The 17,555-nt window shown below is 43.3% G+C and overlaps 1 protein-coding gene across 8 annotated transcripts in view; it reads right to left on the bottom strand.

The window, feature by feature from the left end:
- Positions 1-3,930: 3,930 nt before the first annotated feature.
- PLCH2 (phospholipase C eta 2) overlaps positions 3,931-17,555 on the bottom strand; it is a 69,835-nt gene continuing 56,210 nt past the window's right edge. For 3 of the 8 annotated variants that reach the window (XM_057417819.1, XM_057417834.1, XM_057417828.1), the window contains exons 20-22: positions 17,013-17,092; positions 10,599-11,670; positions 3,931-7,069 (exon numbers count right to left, since the gene is read on the bottom strand). In XM_057417819.1, coding sequence (XP_057273802.1) covers positions 5,343-7,069; positions 10,599-11,670; positions 17,013-17,092 — 2,879 coding nt within the window. In that variant the 3' untranslated portion in view covers positions 3,931-5,342. Of the gene's footprint in view, positions 7,070-8,050; positions 8,081-10,598; positions 11,671-17,012; positions 17,093-17,555 lie in introns of those variants that run through there. The other 5 variants (XM_057417868.1, XM_057417850.1, XM_057417859.1 and 2 more) reach the window with 5 other exon arrangements.

Here is a 17,555-nt window from a genome sequence, read left to right as displayed (position 1 = left end):
ATTTCCAGTGAACTTTTTTCAGTTCAAACTCTGCAATGAGATTTCTGCAGGGCTTGCCACAGTTGTACATTTGTCATTGTAAAACAGCACGAGAACTATGAAAAACCATCAAGGCCAGGTTATAGTAAGTCTTCAGCTGCAGAGATATTTTGGATTGTACGTGTTGTCACAGAGTCAACCAAGGTCCAGGACAACGTTATCCCAGAAACAATAAAAACCATATTAAAAAATGAAAACTTACCTTTTAGGAGACTGCAGACAAAAAAAACCTACACTACATACAGTGTTAGCTGCTTCTGTTGCTGCTCAGAAACACGGCTTCAGTTCATCTTACCCCATCATGAATGTTTCCCCAAACCTGCCCTCCTGGAAAACTCTTGGCTTTACATCTCAGGAGCCTCCCTCCCTCAGTTTCTCTACATTTTTCACCTAATGAGAGGAGTGAATAAAATGAACACAGAAGATTCTTTCTGGGTTTAATTTAAATGCTGTCTTTGCTGTGAAAAATACTTCAAATGGGAATGTTTTGATCCTTGCAAAAGCACCAAAGAAGGAGACTGACATTTGAGTTATGGATCAGTCTGCTTGTTTCCTGGTAGATTTCACCTGTGAATTACTGCTACTTTCTCCATACAGCTCAGTAAAAACTACAAAATGAGCTTTATTTCAAGCAGTCTCCTTCATAAAAAAGCTAATTAGAGCTGGCAATGTATTCCTTGCATCCCCTGAAAAGAGAGCGCTGTAACACACTGCTGCTGCTGTCTGAAAGAACAAATACAATGTAAATATGTGCACAAATGAAAACCACAGACTTTTAGCAATGGCTGATACACTTCCCTGGCTCTGATTTATACTGGAGTCATTTAGGGACAAACAGAATCCCTTAGAATAAAGGGAGAGCAGAGGGGTTTAGTGCCTCCCAGTGTGCAAAGAGTTCCTGAGGTACTGCTTAGATTAACCATTGCAACATCCATTCACCATCCACCTGAGGAGATACTACAAAGTTTCCTCATGCTGGCTTTACAGCAAAAGAAACTAAGGATTTAAACAGCTGCTTTGCTAGAATCAGCTCTCACTCCTCAGAAGGTTTTCAGTCTGTGAACCAAAGAAGACATCATTACTCCTCAGCCAGTCTTCTGTCTGCAGTGCTGCCAGCAGAAGAAAAGGTGAACAGCCATGACCTAGGAAGGAGACAGCCTGCTGCACACAGACGTTGGTCCTTGCCATCTACAACAAGAGCAGTGACTGGAGGCAGTAGCTCACTTACAGTGTTCCTTTCTCCTCTCCTAGTCCGTTTCCTGACGGGGCAGGAGCAGCAACTCGATGAGCAGGCACCAGGGAACTGCTGGGATGCTGCGCTCGCAGCCAAAGCTGTTATAAGGAGAGAAGAGAGGGAGGAGCCAGGCTGAGAGGCTTCTGTAGAGCATGCGGGGGCCACCACACACCCCGCGGTACCTGAGGCTGGGAAAGAGGAGACTACACCCAGCAAGAAGACAAGGGTTGGAACCAGTTTGGTGCAGCAGCTGAATGCTACACTGAGGCTCAGAAAATCCTATTACTGCCCTGCTGGGTGGTCCTGTGAAAGTCCTCTCTCTTTACAATAGTGTCCTGTCGAGCTGTGCCCATCTCTCCTGTCTATTGCTAGTGTGAGCTGCTCCAGACTTTCTCCACTCTGTGGCTGCCTCAGAAGATCAGCTGGAGACTCATGAATAACACCAAAAAACCCCCCAAACCATTACATACATCTAGGGTTTCCTCATAATGCCTGGACAGTTGAAGGAAGGCCTGAGCTTTCAAGGTAAACCATTACATTCCTCTCTGGATTGTACAGTACTGTTTAACACACAGGCACAGGAATTAATTCCCTATCCCCTCCATCCTCCCATTTACTAGCTTCACTTCAGAAGTGAGCTGAAGCACTACACTGCCAAGTGGCTGCTCTGCTGCGCCAGGTCAGTTATAAATACGCACATCAAGGCACTGTAACAACAAAGAAGTGCCTTCACAGGAACTCAGCAGAGTAAACTACTACAACTCATCCTGCAGGGGACTTGGAACATGTCCACACTTGAGGAAGAAACAACAATTTACTCCCTGCTTGACTTTAAGATGATGAAAAACTGAAGATGGAAAATTCTCCAGGAGCGTGCACGTCCTGGCCTTCTTCCCTGAGCATTCTGTATACGTGCCACTGAGGAAATCAATTATTAAATATCAACACAGCTTGATCTGTGTAGCCAAAAAGTGCTTACACTTCAATTCAAAAGGCTGCAGCTGGGGAAGCTGGCCCCTAACAGAGTTCAAAGGCTTGCCTCATAGCTCACTGCAATTAAGGGGAGTCCTTAGATCACTTTTAGTGCACTTCAGACCCCAGATGGTGTAAATCATTCTTGCAATATAAATTATGCCGAGGTGCTAAGATCAGTTACAAATGACAATTACCTCCTCCCTATAGGACAAAACAGAAAAGGAATCCAGAAAGAACTCTTTACCTTGGATTCCTCTCAGAGGCTCTGACCTGCTCACAGGTTCATCTCCAGGTGCTGTCTTTGGTGGTTTGAAGGCGAGTGCACAACAGTGTGGGTACCACGAAATGAATTCCATTTCTAGGAATAAACAGACACACCATTAACACTCATGTGTAGTGTAACAGAACGAGCTATAAAGGTAGCTACTATTAGTTTAGAAGCAGGAAGGCAAAATTCAACTGTACCCACTAAGTTAAATCCAGACACTGCTTTTTAAAACCTTGAACAAAGATAAATGCTTGGAAGTGCTACAAGGCACTGCATTCTGTGACGTGCATTAATTTAACAAGTATCAATCAAAGATAATCTGATTGTTAAACTTGGTCTTTGAAAAGATACAAATAGGCCTTTTAAGCATTAACTTTCTGAAGCTGTCAAGTTGTGGGTGCTTTCCTGCTTTAAATATAAAAAAGCAGCAACTCCCTGCAGCTTTTCAGCCCAAAACCAAAGTTTTACAGAATGACTTTTCATCCAGAGAATGCTAATGACATCTGCTTTGTGTTAAGACACAATGTGAGACTAATCTTGGCAGATTTACCTTTTTTCCTTCAGAAATGATTTTGTAGGGTTACTTCAGGGCTCTGCTACACAAACCTCGAGAGCTTCTCATCCAAATTATGAAGTCAAACAATGAAGATCTGAGCCAGGATGGAAAACTGAGAGAATATTTTTAGACCAAACATAATGAAGACAATTTAAAAAGGTTTAATTGGAAAATTTAACCCCTCACAGCCCCATCCCCATGTCATGATGATATCATTACCTATAGGTAGCCTTACATTTTGATACCTCAGAGGTTAACTGCTTGTGGCCAAATGATACTAAAATTAGGAACCAAGAACTTCTTTCTAGCCCTGCAAGCCACAGGTAAGCTGAGGACCTTCCAGGAGTGAGCATGAACTAACACACTCCTACTGTGCAATCTGTGGGGACTGGAAGACAAGAGATTTTTGAATGAGACAGGTGAAGAGCAAAGTTTTGCTGCAGTATTGTCAGCCAGACTTCAAACAACTTCAGTGATGGAAAAGGGCTGACTACGTTCCTTGGAGAGCTGTAACAGAACAGCTTAGGTCTTTGGATTGTGTCTGTTTGGCTACTAGTTACATGAGCTCCCCTAGAATGTTGATATACACAGGCATCACTGGGTGCCAAGCAAGACATTGCTTTGAGGCAACCCATGTGCTGTGCATCACAGCATGACAGAATGCCAGTCTCTACCAGTACTGGCACGTGATTTGGTGGACCTGAGAAAACTTGAGCTGGATCTGAAACAGAATGAAGAGTAAAATTAAATGTTACCCACTGAAGATAAAACAAGGCAGATGGGATTCACCATGTTTGTATAGTACAGACTTCTAGACAGCATAGAACGAGTGTTATGTTACAGGTAAACAGTCACAGCTGGAGGGTTAAATATGTTTATTTTAGTAGTGTAAGGTGGTTTTACAAACAGATCTTTAGATTTTGCAATATACACAAAGGAATCAGTACAAACAAAAAGCAAAATATCCTCTCAACAATGCAGCCTCTATGCAGCCTGAAATAAAATTAAATCCCTGCTTCTCTTTAAAACACATCTCAGTAAACATTCTTCTCCATCACTGGTAAAATGTGCATCTATAATAAATGACATAATAACTGGGGGGGGGACGGGGATGGATGGACAGGAAGACAACGATGACATCCCTAAAAACAGAACGTAAAAAAACTGGGGAGGAAAAATTATTCTCGTGTTTCGGTTGGTTTTTAATTCTGAACGTGTCCATCTACAAAAAATTAAATAGCTCTGTTTAAAACATACCTGGAAAAGTTTGCATGGCAGTGCAATACAGAAATAGTAAAATTCATCCAAAAAGTGCTATGTACAGCAGCATTGTTAAAGTACCGGGAGGAAGGGATGGTCTGTTTCCAAGCAAAGACCAGCCTGCTTTTGAGCCATTTCTGAATCAAAGTCAGAAGATGTTTCCAGTCTATTTTCAGTAATTCCCTTCTCTCTCCTGTCTCATTCCCACAGATGATGCTTTGAGACAAGGAACAGTCACAGTTCAGTTAAAAGTGTGTGCATGTGCACAGCTAGGTGCAGACATCTATTTGCATACACACAGATGTGTATATATGTATAGATATATATATAAACAAGCTTGGTTTAAAAAAGCATTGCTTTGGAACAGAGCGAGAGCTCTTCTTCAGAGTCGAGACCATCTGCAATAAACAGGTCCACGATGGAAGATGGACTTTATCTACCACATTACTAATTCATGAAACAATTTCACTGCAATTTGGAATATTTCCCAGAGAAGACACCCTCAGAGGCCTCAAAAAATAAGCAAGGACTGGAAGCATGACTCGCAACCCAGCCTCTTTTTGTGGATCCACAATTTGTAAGAGCAAAATTAACCTTTAGCTGTCATTAGCATCACATTTACCTATTAAACATCAGCTTTAGCTATTTTAAGAAGCAGTTACTGAAATTTGTAAAGAACGTGAGATTTGCATGGAGCAAAATGTGAATGCAAGAAGTGGTGACACACAAGAGAGGCCAAATTTGAGGCTGGGGAAGTGTATTTAGAAAAAAGGAGGTCAGATCACTAGGACTGTAAAAATACAAGTGCCTGATTTCACTCGATGGTTCTATTTCTACAAGCTGACAAATTTAACACTCATCTGTTCTTTTGGAGTCATGATATTAAGGCCCTTTACACTGAAGGGAAGGCCAGGAAGTGCTGAGCCAGATGAGGGTGTTTTGTGCCTCTCAGGTCACTGTGGTTTGCTTGCTAGGAATGTAAACATCACCTTCTTCAGTGCTCCCCAGAACTACAGTTTCAGCATAAAGAAGACTTCTGTGTCAGTGTTATAATCAGTCTGGTTCTTGGGCTGGGATGTAAACACGGCAGGAGAAGCTGTATCTGTACAAACTGCTTTTGCAACGCTGCAGGCTCCCTCGGGATTACCTCTCTCTTCGATGGGGCTGGCACCGAGCTGGCCCAGGCTCTGCAGCCGCTGCCTCTCCTGGGCCTGTTTAGCCCTGTTGGCGATGTACCGCACCCGGCTCTGGCTGCGTGACGACGAGCGGCGCAGGAGCCCCACGCTCTCCCCTTCCTCCTCAGATTCACTTGGGTCAAGGCTGATAGGGGAAGTGATATCATTTTCCTGCTGAAAGGCTGTCAGCTTCTTCAGCTGCTCCGTCAGTTCATCCTGGGATCTGACTGAGGATCTCAGGCCTGAAGAGCGGCGCTGCTCCCGCATTGACCGAGTGACGAAGCTCCTGCTGATGCTACGGTATTTGCTTTCAAAAGTGCACACAATATCATCAGAGGTAAGGTCCCCAAGACTTTTGGATTTTGCCTGGTTATTCCCAACCATGTCCTGTGCTTTGGATTTGTTAGAAGACTGTCTGAGACTTTCTATGTAGAGCCTGCTCCAGGTATGCCTTCTAGGGATGGATGAGAATGCATCTTGAGGACCCCTGGCAAGAGGACGGGAGCACAGTTCATCTGCTGGCAGCTGGCCAGACCTCAGGTTAGGGTTGGATTTGCTCTTGCTCACCATTGGCATCTCGTTACTGGAGGCTGTGGCTGATCGTGGACGCATACCCTTCCTTATGGCAAGGGGCTCAAAATTCTCATGATGGATGCCAAGATCTGGGAGGCTTTTGCGAGCTAGATTGGGGAGAGAGAGATCTATCACAGTGTCATTGGAGGACATGCTGGAAGAGGAGGACATGCTGTCACGATGATTGCTGCAATCTAGCTTGCTCCAGATCCGGTCATTAACAGTGGCATCAAAGTATACCTCTGCTGCTGGAGACAGGTTACTTGGAATTTTTATTAAGGCTGAGGAGTCTGCCATCTTCAGGCCTTCACTCTTTGACCTTCGTACTAACATGTAAGAGCCTGTCTGAGAAACAGGTAGAGCCTGTGCAGCCTGGGCTTTCTGAAGAGTATCTGGAGGCAAAGTTGTGTGCATGCTGTGAATCGCATCGTTTTGCTGCCGTACAACAGCTGCTGCACCGAGTGTTTGCCCTTTGGATTCAATGGCGCTTCTCATGCCTGGTTGGCCATTTTGGTCCTGGCAGTTCTCAACAGGTTGTCCATCAGTCTTACCTGTTGCCAGTACCAGCCAGGCTTTCTGAGGGTGCACTGCCAGTCCACACTGGTCTTCAGCTTTACTGCATGCCTGTTTCCAGCCATTTTCTTCTTTGAGACATCCTGCCACGCCTGTCCTCTCATCCTCTTGAACTACTAAACTTGTGTCAGCCGCTCTTGTGACTACCTGCACTTGGTCTTCTGCAGCCAGATTTGTTCTTTGCTCTCTAGTGAGTAGAGACTCTTGAGGCTGGTTGGATCTGCTGCTTGCTTCTGATAGAGATTCAGTGGAATGATCAGACACAGATGCTTCTTCAGAATCACTGTAAGGAGCAATGGGCAGAGGGAAGAAAAGGCTGGTGTGATGGTTTTCATTGGCAATAACAGGCTCTTCAGTGATAGTTTCTAGGCTGCATAAAGAAGTGACTGACCTCTGCATGGAGAAATGGCAGACATCTACTTGGGAGACATGAAAAGACAGGAAAAAGAAAGAAAGAAGAAAAACAAAGACATGAGTTAACACCTATTACAAATGGCACTTCAGCTGAAGATTCATTCTTCTTGAGTTATTTTGTTTTCAGGTAGTAGCTGCAGATATTAATAATGATTTTTATAGTAACTTATGATTTAAATCATCTGGCTAAAGGCAGCAAAATCTTCTGCCCATTCAGTTTTACCTCCTCAAAAGCCCCACTGCTTTCAGATAATCTCAGTCCATGCATGGTAGCACCACATTGCCTTTCTGATTATCTCATTCAAACTACCCATCCATTTCTTTGTGTCCTTTGTGCCCCTTCTCATAAAATAACTTTTCTTCCTCCACCTCCCAGCACCACTTGAATTGCTCTTTTCCTTCCTTGCAGCATTCAAACGCGTCAATGCATCAGAGCATCAGCAGACTATGTACAATAATCAGAGCACCACTGCCCAAACAACAGACATGTTCCCAGGGATCAATTACATGGAAGAGAAGCAGCGCTGGATTTCTGGAGCAGATGACAAACAGCACAAGCTATACACATACAATGGAGCGTAGTCAGTGTGCCTTTTAAAACCAAAACTAAACTTTAAACAGGCTAACTTGGTTTTCCTAATGAAGTTTATAATTTCTTTTGCACAGACACGTGGCTCACGAGCACCAGGTGACAGCACAATCCATAGGATCCCTATGGCCACCAACTACCTGAAGGGAACTCTCCTTCTGCCTGCAGTGTTCATAACCTGTATCCCAAGAGCCAAAGCAATCACGCCCAACAGACTATTTCCCACATCTCCAAACCACAATGCAAACATGCACTTGAGAACTAGCAAAGCACCACTGAGCCAGACAACAACCTTAAGAACATAGGAGCAGATAATTATATGTCAGGAAACAAACAAAAACTGGGACTACAGGCAACAAGGTGCTTTGATCAGTGACACTCAGGAGACAGTTACCTTTGGCTTGCTTGTCCTTTCAGTTCTTAACTAGAAAGAGAGAGTGTGCATGTGGAATAATAGGACAGAACAGAGGAAAAATCCAGTTAATGTAGGGAAGGCAGGTGCAGGTAACAGGATAAATTAGTGCTGAGGGAAGGAAGGGAAACAGACAGAAATATTCACGCATTCTTGTAGGATCCTAAGAATTTCTGACCAACCAGAGCACTCAGTGGGATCCATAAATGGAGGGATTTAAAATCCATTATTTAGTGATAGAAAAATAAAGAGCAATTTTTGCTATTGTTCAATAAATGCACTCTGCTGGGCTGGGGAATGGAATTCAGCCTCCTCTTCTCCAAAGCCCTTTCCTAATGCTAAGGGAAAAGATAACCTGCATTACCAAAAAATTCCAAGGAAATATTGGGCCTTTCCCTTCAACACCAGTATTCCCACCCCAGTGCAGTGACAAGACGCTTAACGATGGAGAAAGCCGCTCAATGGCCCATGTGAGATCAGCTGGGAGTGTTCAAAGGGAAGGCAGCACGTGTGTCCATAAGCAAACCCCACTATTCACAACACAACAGAACTTGTCAGGATCTGGAGGAGGATTGGGAAGAGTTTGGAGCTGATCAGACCAACGAGCTCTGCTCCCCATCCATCAGCATGGGGAAAACCTTGGCCTGTCAGCACAGATTATGGGACAATTACACAGCCCAATACTGGGAACTGTAATGCTGCTGCCATTAAGGGGACAATGAGAGACTATAGTTTCCTGTCTTATCCCAGTGGCACTTCCCACCAACGGACTGTTAATTATGAAATGCACCCATATTAGGCTGATGTTACTGGTTTCCCTGGTTTCTTGGCACAAGGCATTAAATGGAGGGCGGATGGGGAGAGCACACTGTGCAAGCACAGTGTTTTGTTACTGGATCAGCAGCAGCCACTCCAAGTGGCTGCTTCACCATTTTAAAGGTTTGCTGAGTCCATGCTTGGGAAGTCAGATGGATTTAATCAAATTTCAAGCATATCACAGTATTTATTTAGTGACTTGGGGGGCTGGCAGGGGAGCTGGCACTGGTAATGGGAAATGGTTTCATACGGCACACTACTCAGAGCTTATGAAAAACCTAATGCCAATAATCTGGGCATTGAAAGAGTTCTGCTACTTTGGATTCATTTCAAGGCATGGGAATGGGCAAACTTCTCCCCTCTGCTCCCATTGCCCTGGGAGTTTCCTAAAAGCCTCAAAGCAGATATTGGAAAAAATACATAAAAAGTAGAATTAAGAAAGAGAAATAGAAAAATCGTAGGCACTGAACCAGATTTAACTGATCAAACAAATGGGGCATTTTACATTCCTGTATGTGGCTCTCAAAGAAGCCACAATCTGTTACTAAAAAAGGGATTGCATTCCAAGAAGCACCAAAGTCCCCTAATGTTCCCAAAAATATAACCTTGTCCAAATTCCTGAGACAATTAAGGGAAAGGGATTGGAGGAGATGCTTTGTAGTCACAGACAAAAGCCGTGTTTCTTTACTTCCTCTTCATAATTGTATGAAACAGAAAATCTTGCCAAAATCTCTTCCCTACCTCCTCTCTTTGACAAACCAGGAGGGTAAAAAAGCATCAGCTTCCTTATTAAAATGTAAACCTTGATCACCTCTGCTCCTGTTCTCCATCTCCCCAAACATCCAGCTCATGAGCACAGACACAGCTGCGCAATCCCAGGGACCACGTGCATATTTCTGCCTGGGCACAGCTATGAAATGCTGTAGCTTAAGCAGCTGTCCTTTAAACCAACACATTTTACTCTGCAACCTGGAAATGCCAACAGTCCACCTAGCTCGGCTGGTGTCAGGCAACATCACATCAGATACCTCACTCCTTTATACCCTCGGGTCACAGTCAAATCACATACATAACACTAAGCACATCTATAAATGGGGATTTAGACATTTAGGACCAGAATGGTCTGCTGTATTCATTAAATGTGATCTCCAGAATAACCCAGAGAAGAGAATTCCATCCAGTAATCCCTGAACTGACGGCAGTAAGTTTGCAAGTTCTTTGAGGAAGGAATTAGTGCTACTGCCAGCAGAGTGCATCGTTTCTGGTGTGGTTATCCCTCAGTGAAACACAAATACTGATAATGAATATTGTTTGTTAAGACAGATTTCCAATGGCCAATCTCTACTTAATGCTCTGGTTTGGATCTTAAAATTCACTTAGTATCATACCACATTCACTAAAAACCCAAAACACATGAGGAAACAAAACACCCTAAACAAGCAACCCAAGCACTGATGGGCCATTGACAGTTCTACCACTGCAGATGCTCAGCTAGGCATGGGAAGGACTAATCTAGACCAGACACTTCTAGGAAAGAAAATAAAATAAAATACAAACATTTATGCAGACTTTTTTTCAGTCATTGCCAACAATAAAGAAAAAGAGCTTTTGGTAACAAAACAACAGAGAGGAGCTGCCAGGTAAAGCTGCTATGCAGAAGCTGAGACAATTATGTGATCTACGGTGGAGAAGGGTGAAGAAAATCTGGTCTTACCAGTAAAGAATATAGGGGATTTACTTCGAATTTCCTCCAACTTTTGAACGAACAAGGCGTTCATTTCCCTCTGTAGGGTACCCACTTGCCTTCGAGAAGTTTCAGAACAGCGCTTGGGGAATTCTGGGCTTCCAAGGCTTTCTAGACTGCTGGAGTTGGAGGATACAGAGCCATTGCTGGCTGCAACCAAGTTGACAGTGCTTCCATATTTGCCACCTGATTGGCACTGCCACTGCTGCCGGGAATGAGCCTTTATTCCATGACATTTAGATTCAACAGTTTTCTTCCCTGGGGTCACAAAAGACTGGGTGCTCCTTGTTAGATCATCACCAGTTCCAGGGCTGCTGCAAGACTGCAAATCTGCTGCTTGCCGCCTGGGCTGAGCTTTCACAGGTTTAACACCCCAGTTTTTTAGCTCTAACCTCTCTTCTCCAGTTATACTGCTATACTGGTCATGGTGAAGTATATCTTTAGCAATAGGCCTGGTAGGATGGTCACTCCACTGGCATTCTAGATCTGGGCTTTCCTGGGAGCCAATCATGCATTTCATGCAATTGGTGGCCACTCCAATCCTACCAGAGCTGTTGATGGCACAGCGTGCAAAGACGCTTTGCTTCTCGCTCTGGTGCTCCTGAAGCCGGACCCTGTCAGACCTCTGGATGGGTTCACTGAAAGCAGCACCCCCTCGAGCACAGCTTTGGCTTTCGGCTTTATGGGAACCATGGGCCTTACCTTTCAACCCCTTGCCATGCACCTCCCCACTGGCACCATCTCGGGGAGCTGGTGTCAGGGGAGCGCTTTCTGCCTCCTGCTCAAAGCGAGGCTGTGAGGCAGCGTCCACTTCATGGTCTTCACTGACCCCTTCAGAGCTGTTGTCTTTTGTGTCAAAAGCAATTTCAGGAAAGCCCTTCTTGTTCTTCTTCTGGCTCTTGGTGGGCGCACTGGCTGTCCTCCTCAGGATGTGGCTGCTAAAGGAATGTTTGCGATGGAGCTGACCAGCAGCATGACTGTCCAGAGAGGCCTGCTTTGGATTTCTGAGAAACAGACCTTTTAGACCTAGAGCCTGTTTGGCCTGGAAAATTAAAACAAAACAAAACAACATGTCCTTAATTGAAAAATCAAGTGTCTTCCTTGGGCCACAGGAACTCATGCACAAATTATCAGGTCACATATGCACTATGTATAGAGTCTCCTGCCGTATTCCTACCATCAGCATGAAAACTGAACCAGAAATAGGACAGAGATGAAAAATGAAACAAATCAGTAACAGCAGCTTTGCAAAACATTGTGTCTTTCTTTGCTCAACTATGTTTTTAAGATAAACTTTTCCAATCAGGCTTATCTTTGTATCTGTCATCATTTTCTTACTGTAGAAATAATGGTAATTTTAAAAAGTTACTTTAAAATCATTTTACTTGTCCTGCAGCATGATGTGGTTATAGAATTTAGTTGATAGTGACCTCTTAAGCTAAAGAATATTCTTGAGTTAAACAGGTAATAATAAATTGGATGTTCAAATGGAGATTTACATTCTTTAGGAACTGTTGGGAAATAAACTGTGGACTAAGAGTATCAGATTTTTTCCCTATAAAGGAGATCTACACTTCAATTGAATTGACCTCTCCTATGAACAGCAGTTGAACTACCTGCCTGACAAATGATCATCAAATACTTCAATTTCCACTTGTGTGATTATGTTTTGATAAGTTCCTACCATACAACACTTATCCAAAGACACTCAGGTATGTTTGCATCACTGAAGAAACACACTATAAACAAGCCAAGTTAGTCATGGTGATAATACAGTACTTTGTAAACTTCAGTATTATTTAAGCATCAAACATATATCCACCATTATAAATCTCCCACCATCATACAGCTGATTTACATGTCAGTGAAACAGAGAGGTTCAGCATTCCTGTAAACATTCCGGGTGTATTTGCCAACTTTTAAAGCAACAGGCTGATGCCTGATAAGGACCGTGTTGGGTGTGCTCTGTACAAAGAGCCTCCACACATAAATCACTTAGAGCAGAGACACGGTATTTTTCTCCTATTTGTTTTCTTGATGTCCCAGTTAAATCAGACTCTTTAGCAGCTGTAGCACAAAGAATGAATAAAACCAGAGGACACAGGCTTGTGACTGAAATGCATGTTAAGAAGCCCATGATAAAATGTGAGCAGTGTCCATGCTTGCTGGCACTTGCTGTCAGTTCAAGTCGTGCCATGTGAGGTCACATTCCTGCAGTGCCAGCCAACAGCACAGAAATGTCTCATTTAAATTACAGTGGTCTCTCTTTCACCTCAAACTATTCAAGTGCATGCTCATGCATTTCAGAGTTTGTTTTGTAGCACTTCATGGATAGATATGGGCTGCGCTGTACACTAAGCCTGGGTTAAAAGCTGCTTTTATTCCTACGTGTCCTGTGCAATCTTCCCCATGGGATCAAGGTTTATTTGTATGCCACAATTTTTATAGCTGACTGAAGATTAGTTACTGCATGCCAAGACCCAGTATGAGGAGAAGATGATTAAGGAGACCTAAATTGGCCTTTAAAAGTATATACAGGATAAGATGAAGACGGTAGGGATTGATTTTTCCCATACAAGGCAAAGAAGATGTAATTTACATATTGATAAAGCTCTGCGAGAGCCAGACTAATGAACAGGCTACCTGGATCATTTTGAATTTCACTTCAAATTGAGTTTGTGCAGTTGTTGAGGAGTGAAAGGAAAAAAGCATTCTGCTCCAACGGAGACAAGTTGGCAAGTACATGGATTTAGTGCTCTAAGAAACAGACAACGTAAGGATTTGCAAAACCCAGAGAAATTGTCATACACTGCCCCCCAGCAATATCCAACAAAAGGAAAGCACTGATGGAATGGGTGACAGCAGTGCAGGGCTCCAGGTATCAGTCTAGCTTACTCGGTGCATCTTTGTTAAGCTAGCTACTACTGCTTGAATCAGTGGAGTGATTCAAGATCCCAAACTCAAATTCAATTAACTCAGGGGAAAAAAAAAGCTGGAAAAAAGGGAAAAAAAAGGGAAAAAGAGGAAAAAAAAAAAAGAAAGAGGAGAGCCATTTTGACGGAGATCCAGAACTTGGGCTTTCAGCTCCAGTCCAGCTTTGACAGGACTACTGCATTCTTTAAAGCAGACTTGGAAAACAGCACAAGAGGCTTTCCCACAATTTAGCAAACAATTCACTGTTAATCATAGAATCACAGACTGGTTTGGGTCTTAGTGGAACAGACACCTTCCACTAAACCAGGTTGCCCAAAGGCCCATCCAACCTGGCCTCTTACTGTTCTCTTCCATGTGAAAAAGTGGTTTGAATTACACCAGAAAAAAGACACTAGAGGTAGAGCCTCAAAGATGATAGAAAAGGAGGGTATGAAGGGCTTGCATCCTGGATCTGCTTCATTCATGGAGGGCTCTCTGATCAATGACCCCACAGAACTGACCAAGTCAAATGTCGCCATTCACATTACATGAGTTGAGGAGCTTCAAAATATTACTAAGGAAACACTGATGTTAATGAAGCAGCTAGTCAGAGGCATGCAGGTGTGTCGTGGTGGTCACTGCACCTCCCTGAGGCAGGAGGGGGTACCTTCAAGGCGTCTAAAAACGCTCTGCTTCTAAAAGTAGACTTTTTGACATAGAGAAGCTCACTGCAATCACAAACAGACAGAGTAAAGGCAAAACAACAGTGAGGGAGGATCTCAGAGATATGCACATCTAGAAAACCACATTCTACAGTACATGAATAAACTACAGGAGAGACAGGGACAAAGAAAAGCACCTCCAGGAAACAGAGCAATCTAAGAGAGATTTCAGTTAAATACAAGTTAAGGTGAAAAAAAATCTAAGACTCTGCCTCAGTAATATCAAGCTACAGAGCAGGTGCAATACCTACAAATAGAAAAAAGCCTCTAAAGGGTAATGCTTGGATTAGAATATCTGGATTTATAAAGGGTAAAGCCAGGCTGATAACCCTGGTGATTTTTCTGACCATAATTAACAGAGGTGAAGCAGGGAAATAATCCTCGTTTCAACAGCACTCTGTTAACTGAGAAACCAAAGCAGAGCATGATTCCAAGACACCAACCCAGGAAGGGCTGTGCAATAGCTGCTCCATATTTTCAGTAGTTTCTATTAAAAATGATAAACTAATTCAAACACACATACGAGCTTTCCTTCCTATTCCTTGTACTTCAATCCCATCAGTGCACAGCACCAGCATCTTAACACCAGTAAATCCAAAGAGACTGCAGTGATAATTAGATGAAATAAGGGGTGTTTGATAGACATAGGACATGAAAAGGGAATAAAGCAATCAAAAAAGCAAATCAGGATGGAAGCCAGCGGATAAGGACACAAAGGATGCACACAGGGGTCCTTCAGTTGTTTAAAACACTTACCAAGAAAATCTGAAGTCCTCAAAATAGCTGCCAAAGTTTAAATGGACATTGCACTACTGCAAATTATAACTGTCACCAGGCAGTTACTCATGAAACAGACAATAAGAGCAAATGCTTATTAAAGGCTGGGTAAAGTAAAGATTTAAAGGGAGATAATGCTGTGCAATGTTGCCAAAGAAGATTCGAGGTGAAAACTCTTAAAACATTCACACAGACTGCGAACATTGTCTCTTCATGAAACCCTGCTATAGAGAGCAGTGACTTGGAAGCTGATGAAGTTACTAGTCTGTGATTAAGGCATGCAGGCTCAGCTTGGCTTTCATTTAAAAATCCCATTTGCAGTGGGTACTGACTTAAAGAACTGGACTTCCAATGAAGGATGCTGAAACATTTGCTATCCTTACAATAGTACTGCAAGAGCAGTGCAGAGGACATCACCTGACAGTAGCAAACAACTGGAGGATCATGAATGCACACAACACAGGGAGAAGGAGGAGAATCTGCTTATTCTGTATCATTTTGAATAAGAACAGAACAGAAAGGAAGAACTGACAAAAGGATGAGTAGAGCTGGCCAGGGCAGTCACCTTCCCTGCTGGATGCATACAGCAAATCGATGCCTGCTTTCATTAAAGCATAGGTGAGGGATGCAGGCACTGCTCAGACCAGTTCCATCCCTCTGGCCTCGTGCCCAGCTATCTCACAGGAACTCCAAAGAAGTTCATGACAAAATATAAAGCTGGTTGAGTCTGCAAGTGTCTGTAAGGCTTCTGAGACAATGGCATCCCCACCCCATCAAAACAGGCACAACTTACATCCTATACAGCTCCCTTCAACCCCAAAATACAGTCAGGAAAGATCTTAGCATTGAAATGTTCAGCCTGCACCACTTTTCCCTGAAGCCTGGGACTAAATGACCATTGTCCATGACCTGGGTGCCTGTGACAGGCCCTACAGCCCAGAATTAAGCACTGCTCATCTGCATTGTCCTGCTTGTACCAACACCAACCACCTCTCTTTCACCTAAATCTCCTAATGTCTCTGTGCTTAACAGAGCTAAATTCAAACTGATCCATAGTGCCATCACAAGGAGTTCCAGGCAGGACTCCTATCCTGTCAGGATGAAGCTACACCTGCCTAAAGGTTTGGCATTAGACATCAAATAAAAAAAGCAGGAACTGAGGTAAAACGTCCAAAGAGACATTCTTTCCCAAAACAGCCCTTCCTCCCATAAATACAAACCGAGGCTTTCCTGGGATTTATCTCTGTTTCATCCCACAAAAGTCTGGATTAAAATCGAGCAGTTAAAAAAGCGGCTTTCCTTTCTAAGAATTGCTTTCATTGAACAGCCACCCAAGCAAGGGAACTCGGGATTCCCGGCCTGCTCAATGCTGCCCTCTGCTGTCAGGATGCTGATATTGCAGTTATCCTGAATTTCACTGAAATTAGCAACACGGAAGAAAACAAATCTAGTGCACTGCGAGGAAAGAAGCTAGCTCATTCTCGGGTGGCCTAGGAAGAGCCTGAAGTTAGGGCTTTCCTTTCAGCTTGGAGTTATTCGTGTGAATTTAGATACAGCACCCAGATAGTTTAATCCTTGAGAATTTAATTGAAGTGTGAAAGCATCAGGCAGGCAGAGCCTTTATAGAATAAGCTTTACATGCAACAAGCAGTCAGGGTTCAGGTGTGTAACGCTTTGTTCAGCAAGGTGCACTTATTGTGTTGGATACAATCATCACACAAACGTGTGACTGCTGCAATGAAATAACTTTCCCCCCTGGCTCCCACAAAAGGCACTGCAAAAATCTCTTTTTGATTTGCCTTTATCTCTATGTTATTCAGAAAGATCTCAGGCTACCATGACAATCACAGAGATGGAGTTTACTCTGGTTGAACAAACTAGCTTGGACCTTCAATGACTGGGCTTCTCCACTGTGATACAAAATCCTGTCAGCTCACTTACGTACATATTCTATCCCACTGAAGACACTCACCTTACCACAGATGTCATTAATTGCCACATGAACAAAGATGGATGCTTCTTCTATACCCTCCAGGTACACATGCCGGTAACCTGAAACAGATGATAGGATCTAGAGACTCTGCTTTTGTAAAGAGTAAAAGAAATGCACCATTTTATTCCCAGTTCCTCCCTGCAATAAGCATCCAGGCTTGTGCATCACCCAGCCACACTCAGTTACCCAGGAGCCAGAGCACTCACAAACCTCATTGCCACCTCGTCTGTCACCCTGTAAGTTTAGAAAAAGCCATGTCCTGTTTTCTCCAGTGTCCATTATTGCTGCTGTCAGACCGTAACTTACAGTGTGTGACTTAAACTACCTTGGGGACTTACAGTCTATCGTTAATACTGCAAACATTTCAACCAAGTTCATTTCCTTGAGATGTTTGATTTTTTGGCTGCTTGTTTTCAACCTTAAACAGAAACTTTGTTCTTTACTTTGAAAGAAAAGGAAAACATACAGAGAAGAAGCTTTAATGTGAAAGAAGACTGAATTCAAAACAGAACTAGGAAACTG

This window comes from Pezoporus wallicus, unplaced genomic scaffold, assembly GCF_028554395.1.
Source record: "Pezoporus wallicus isolate ANWC-B61680 ecotype Strahan unplaced genomic scaffold, APGP_CSIRO_Pwel_v1 contig_13766, whole genome shotgun sequence".
NCBI classification, from domain to species: domain Eukaryota; kingdom Metazoa; phylum Chordata; class Aves; order Psittaciformes; family Psittacidae; genus Pezoporus; species Pezoporus wallicus.
This window is presented reverse-complemented; position numbering and strand designations above follow the sequence as displayed.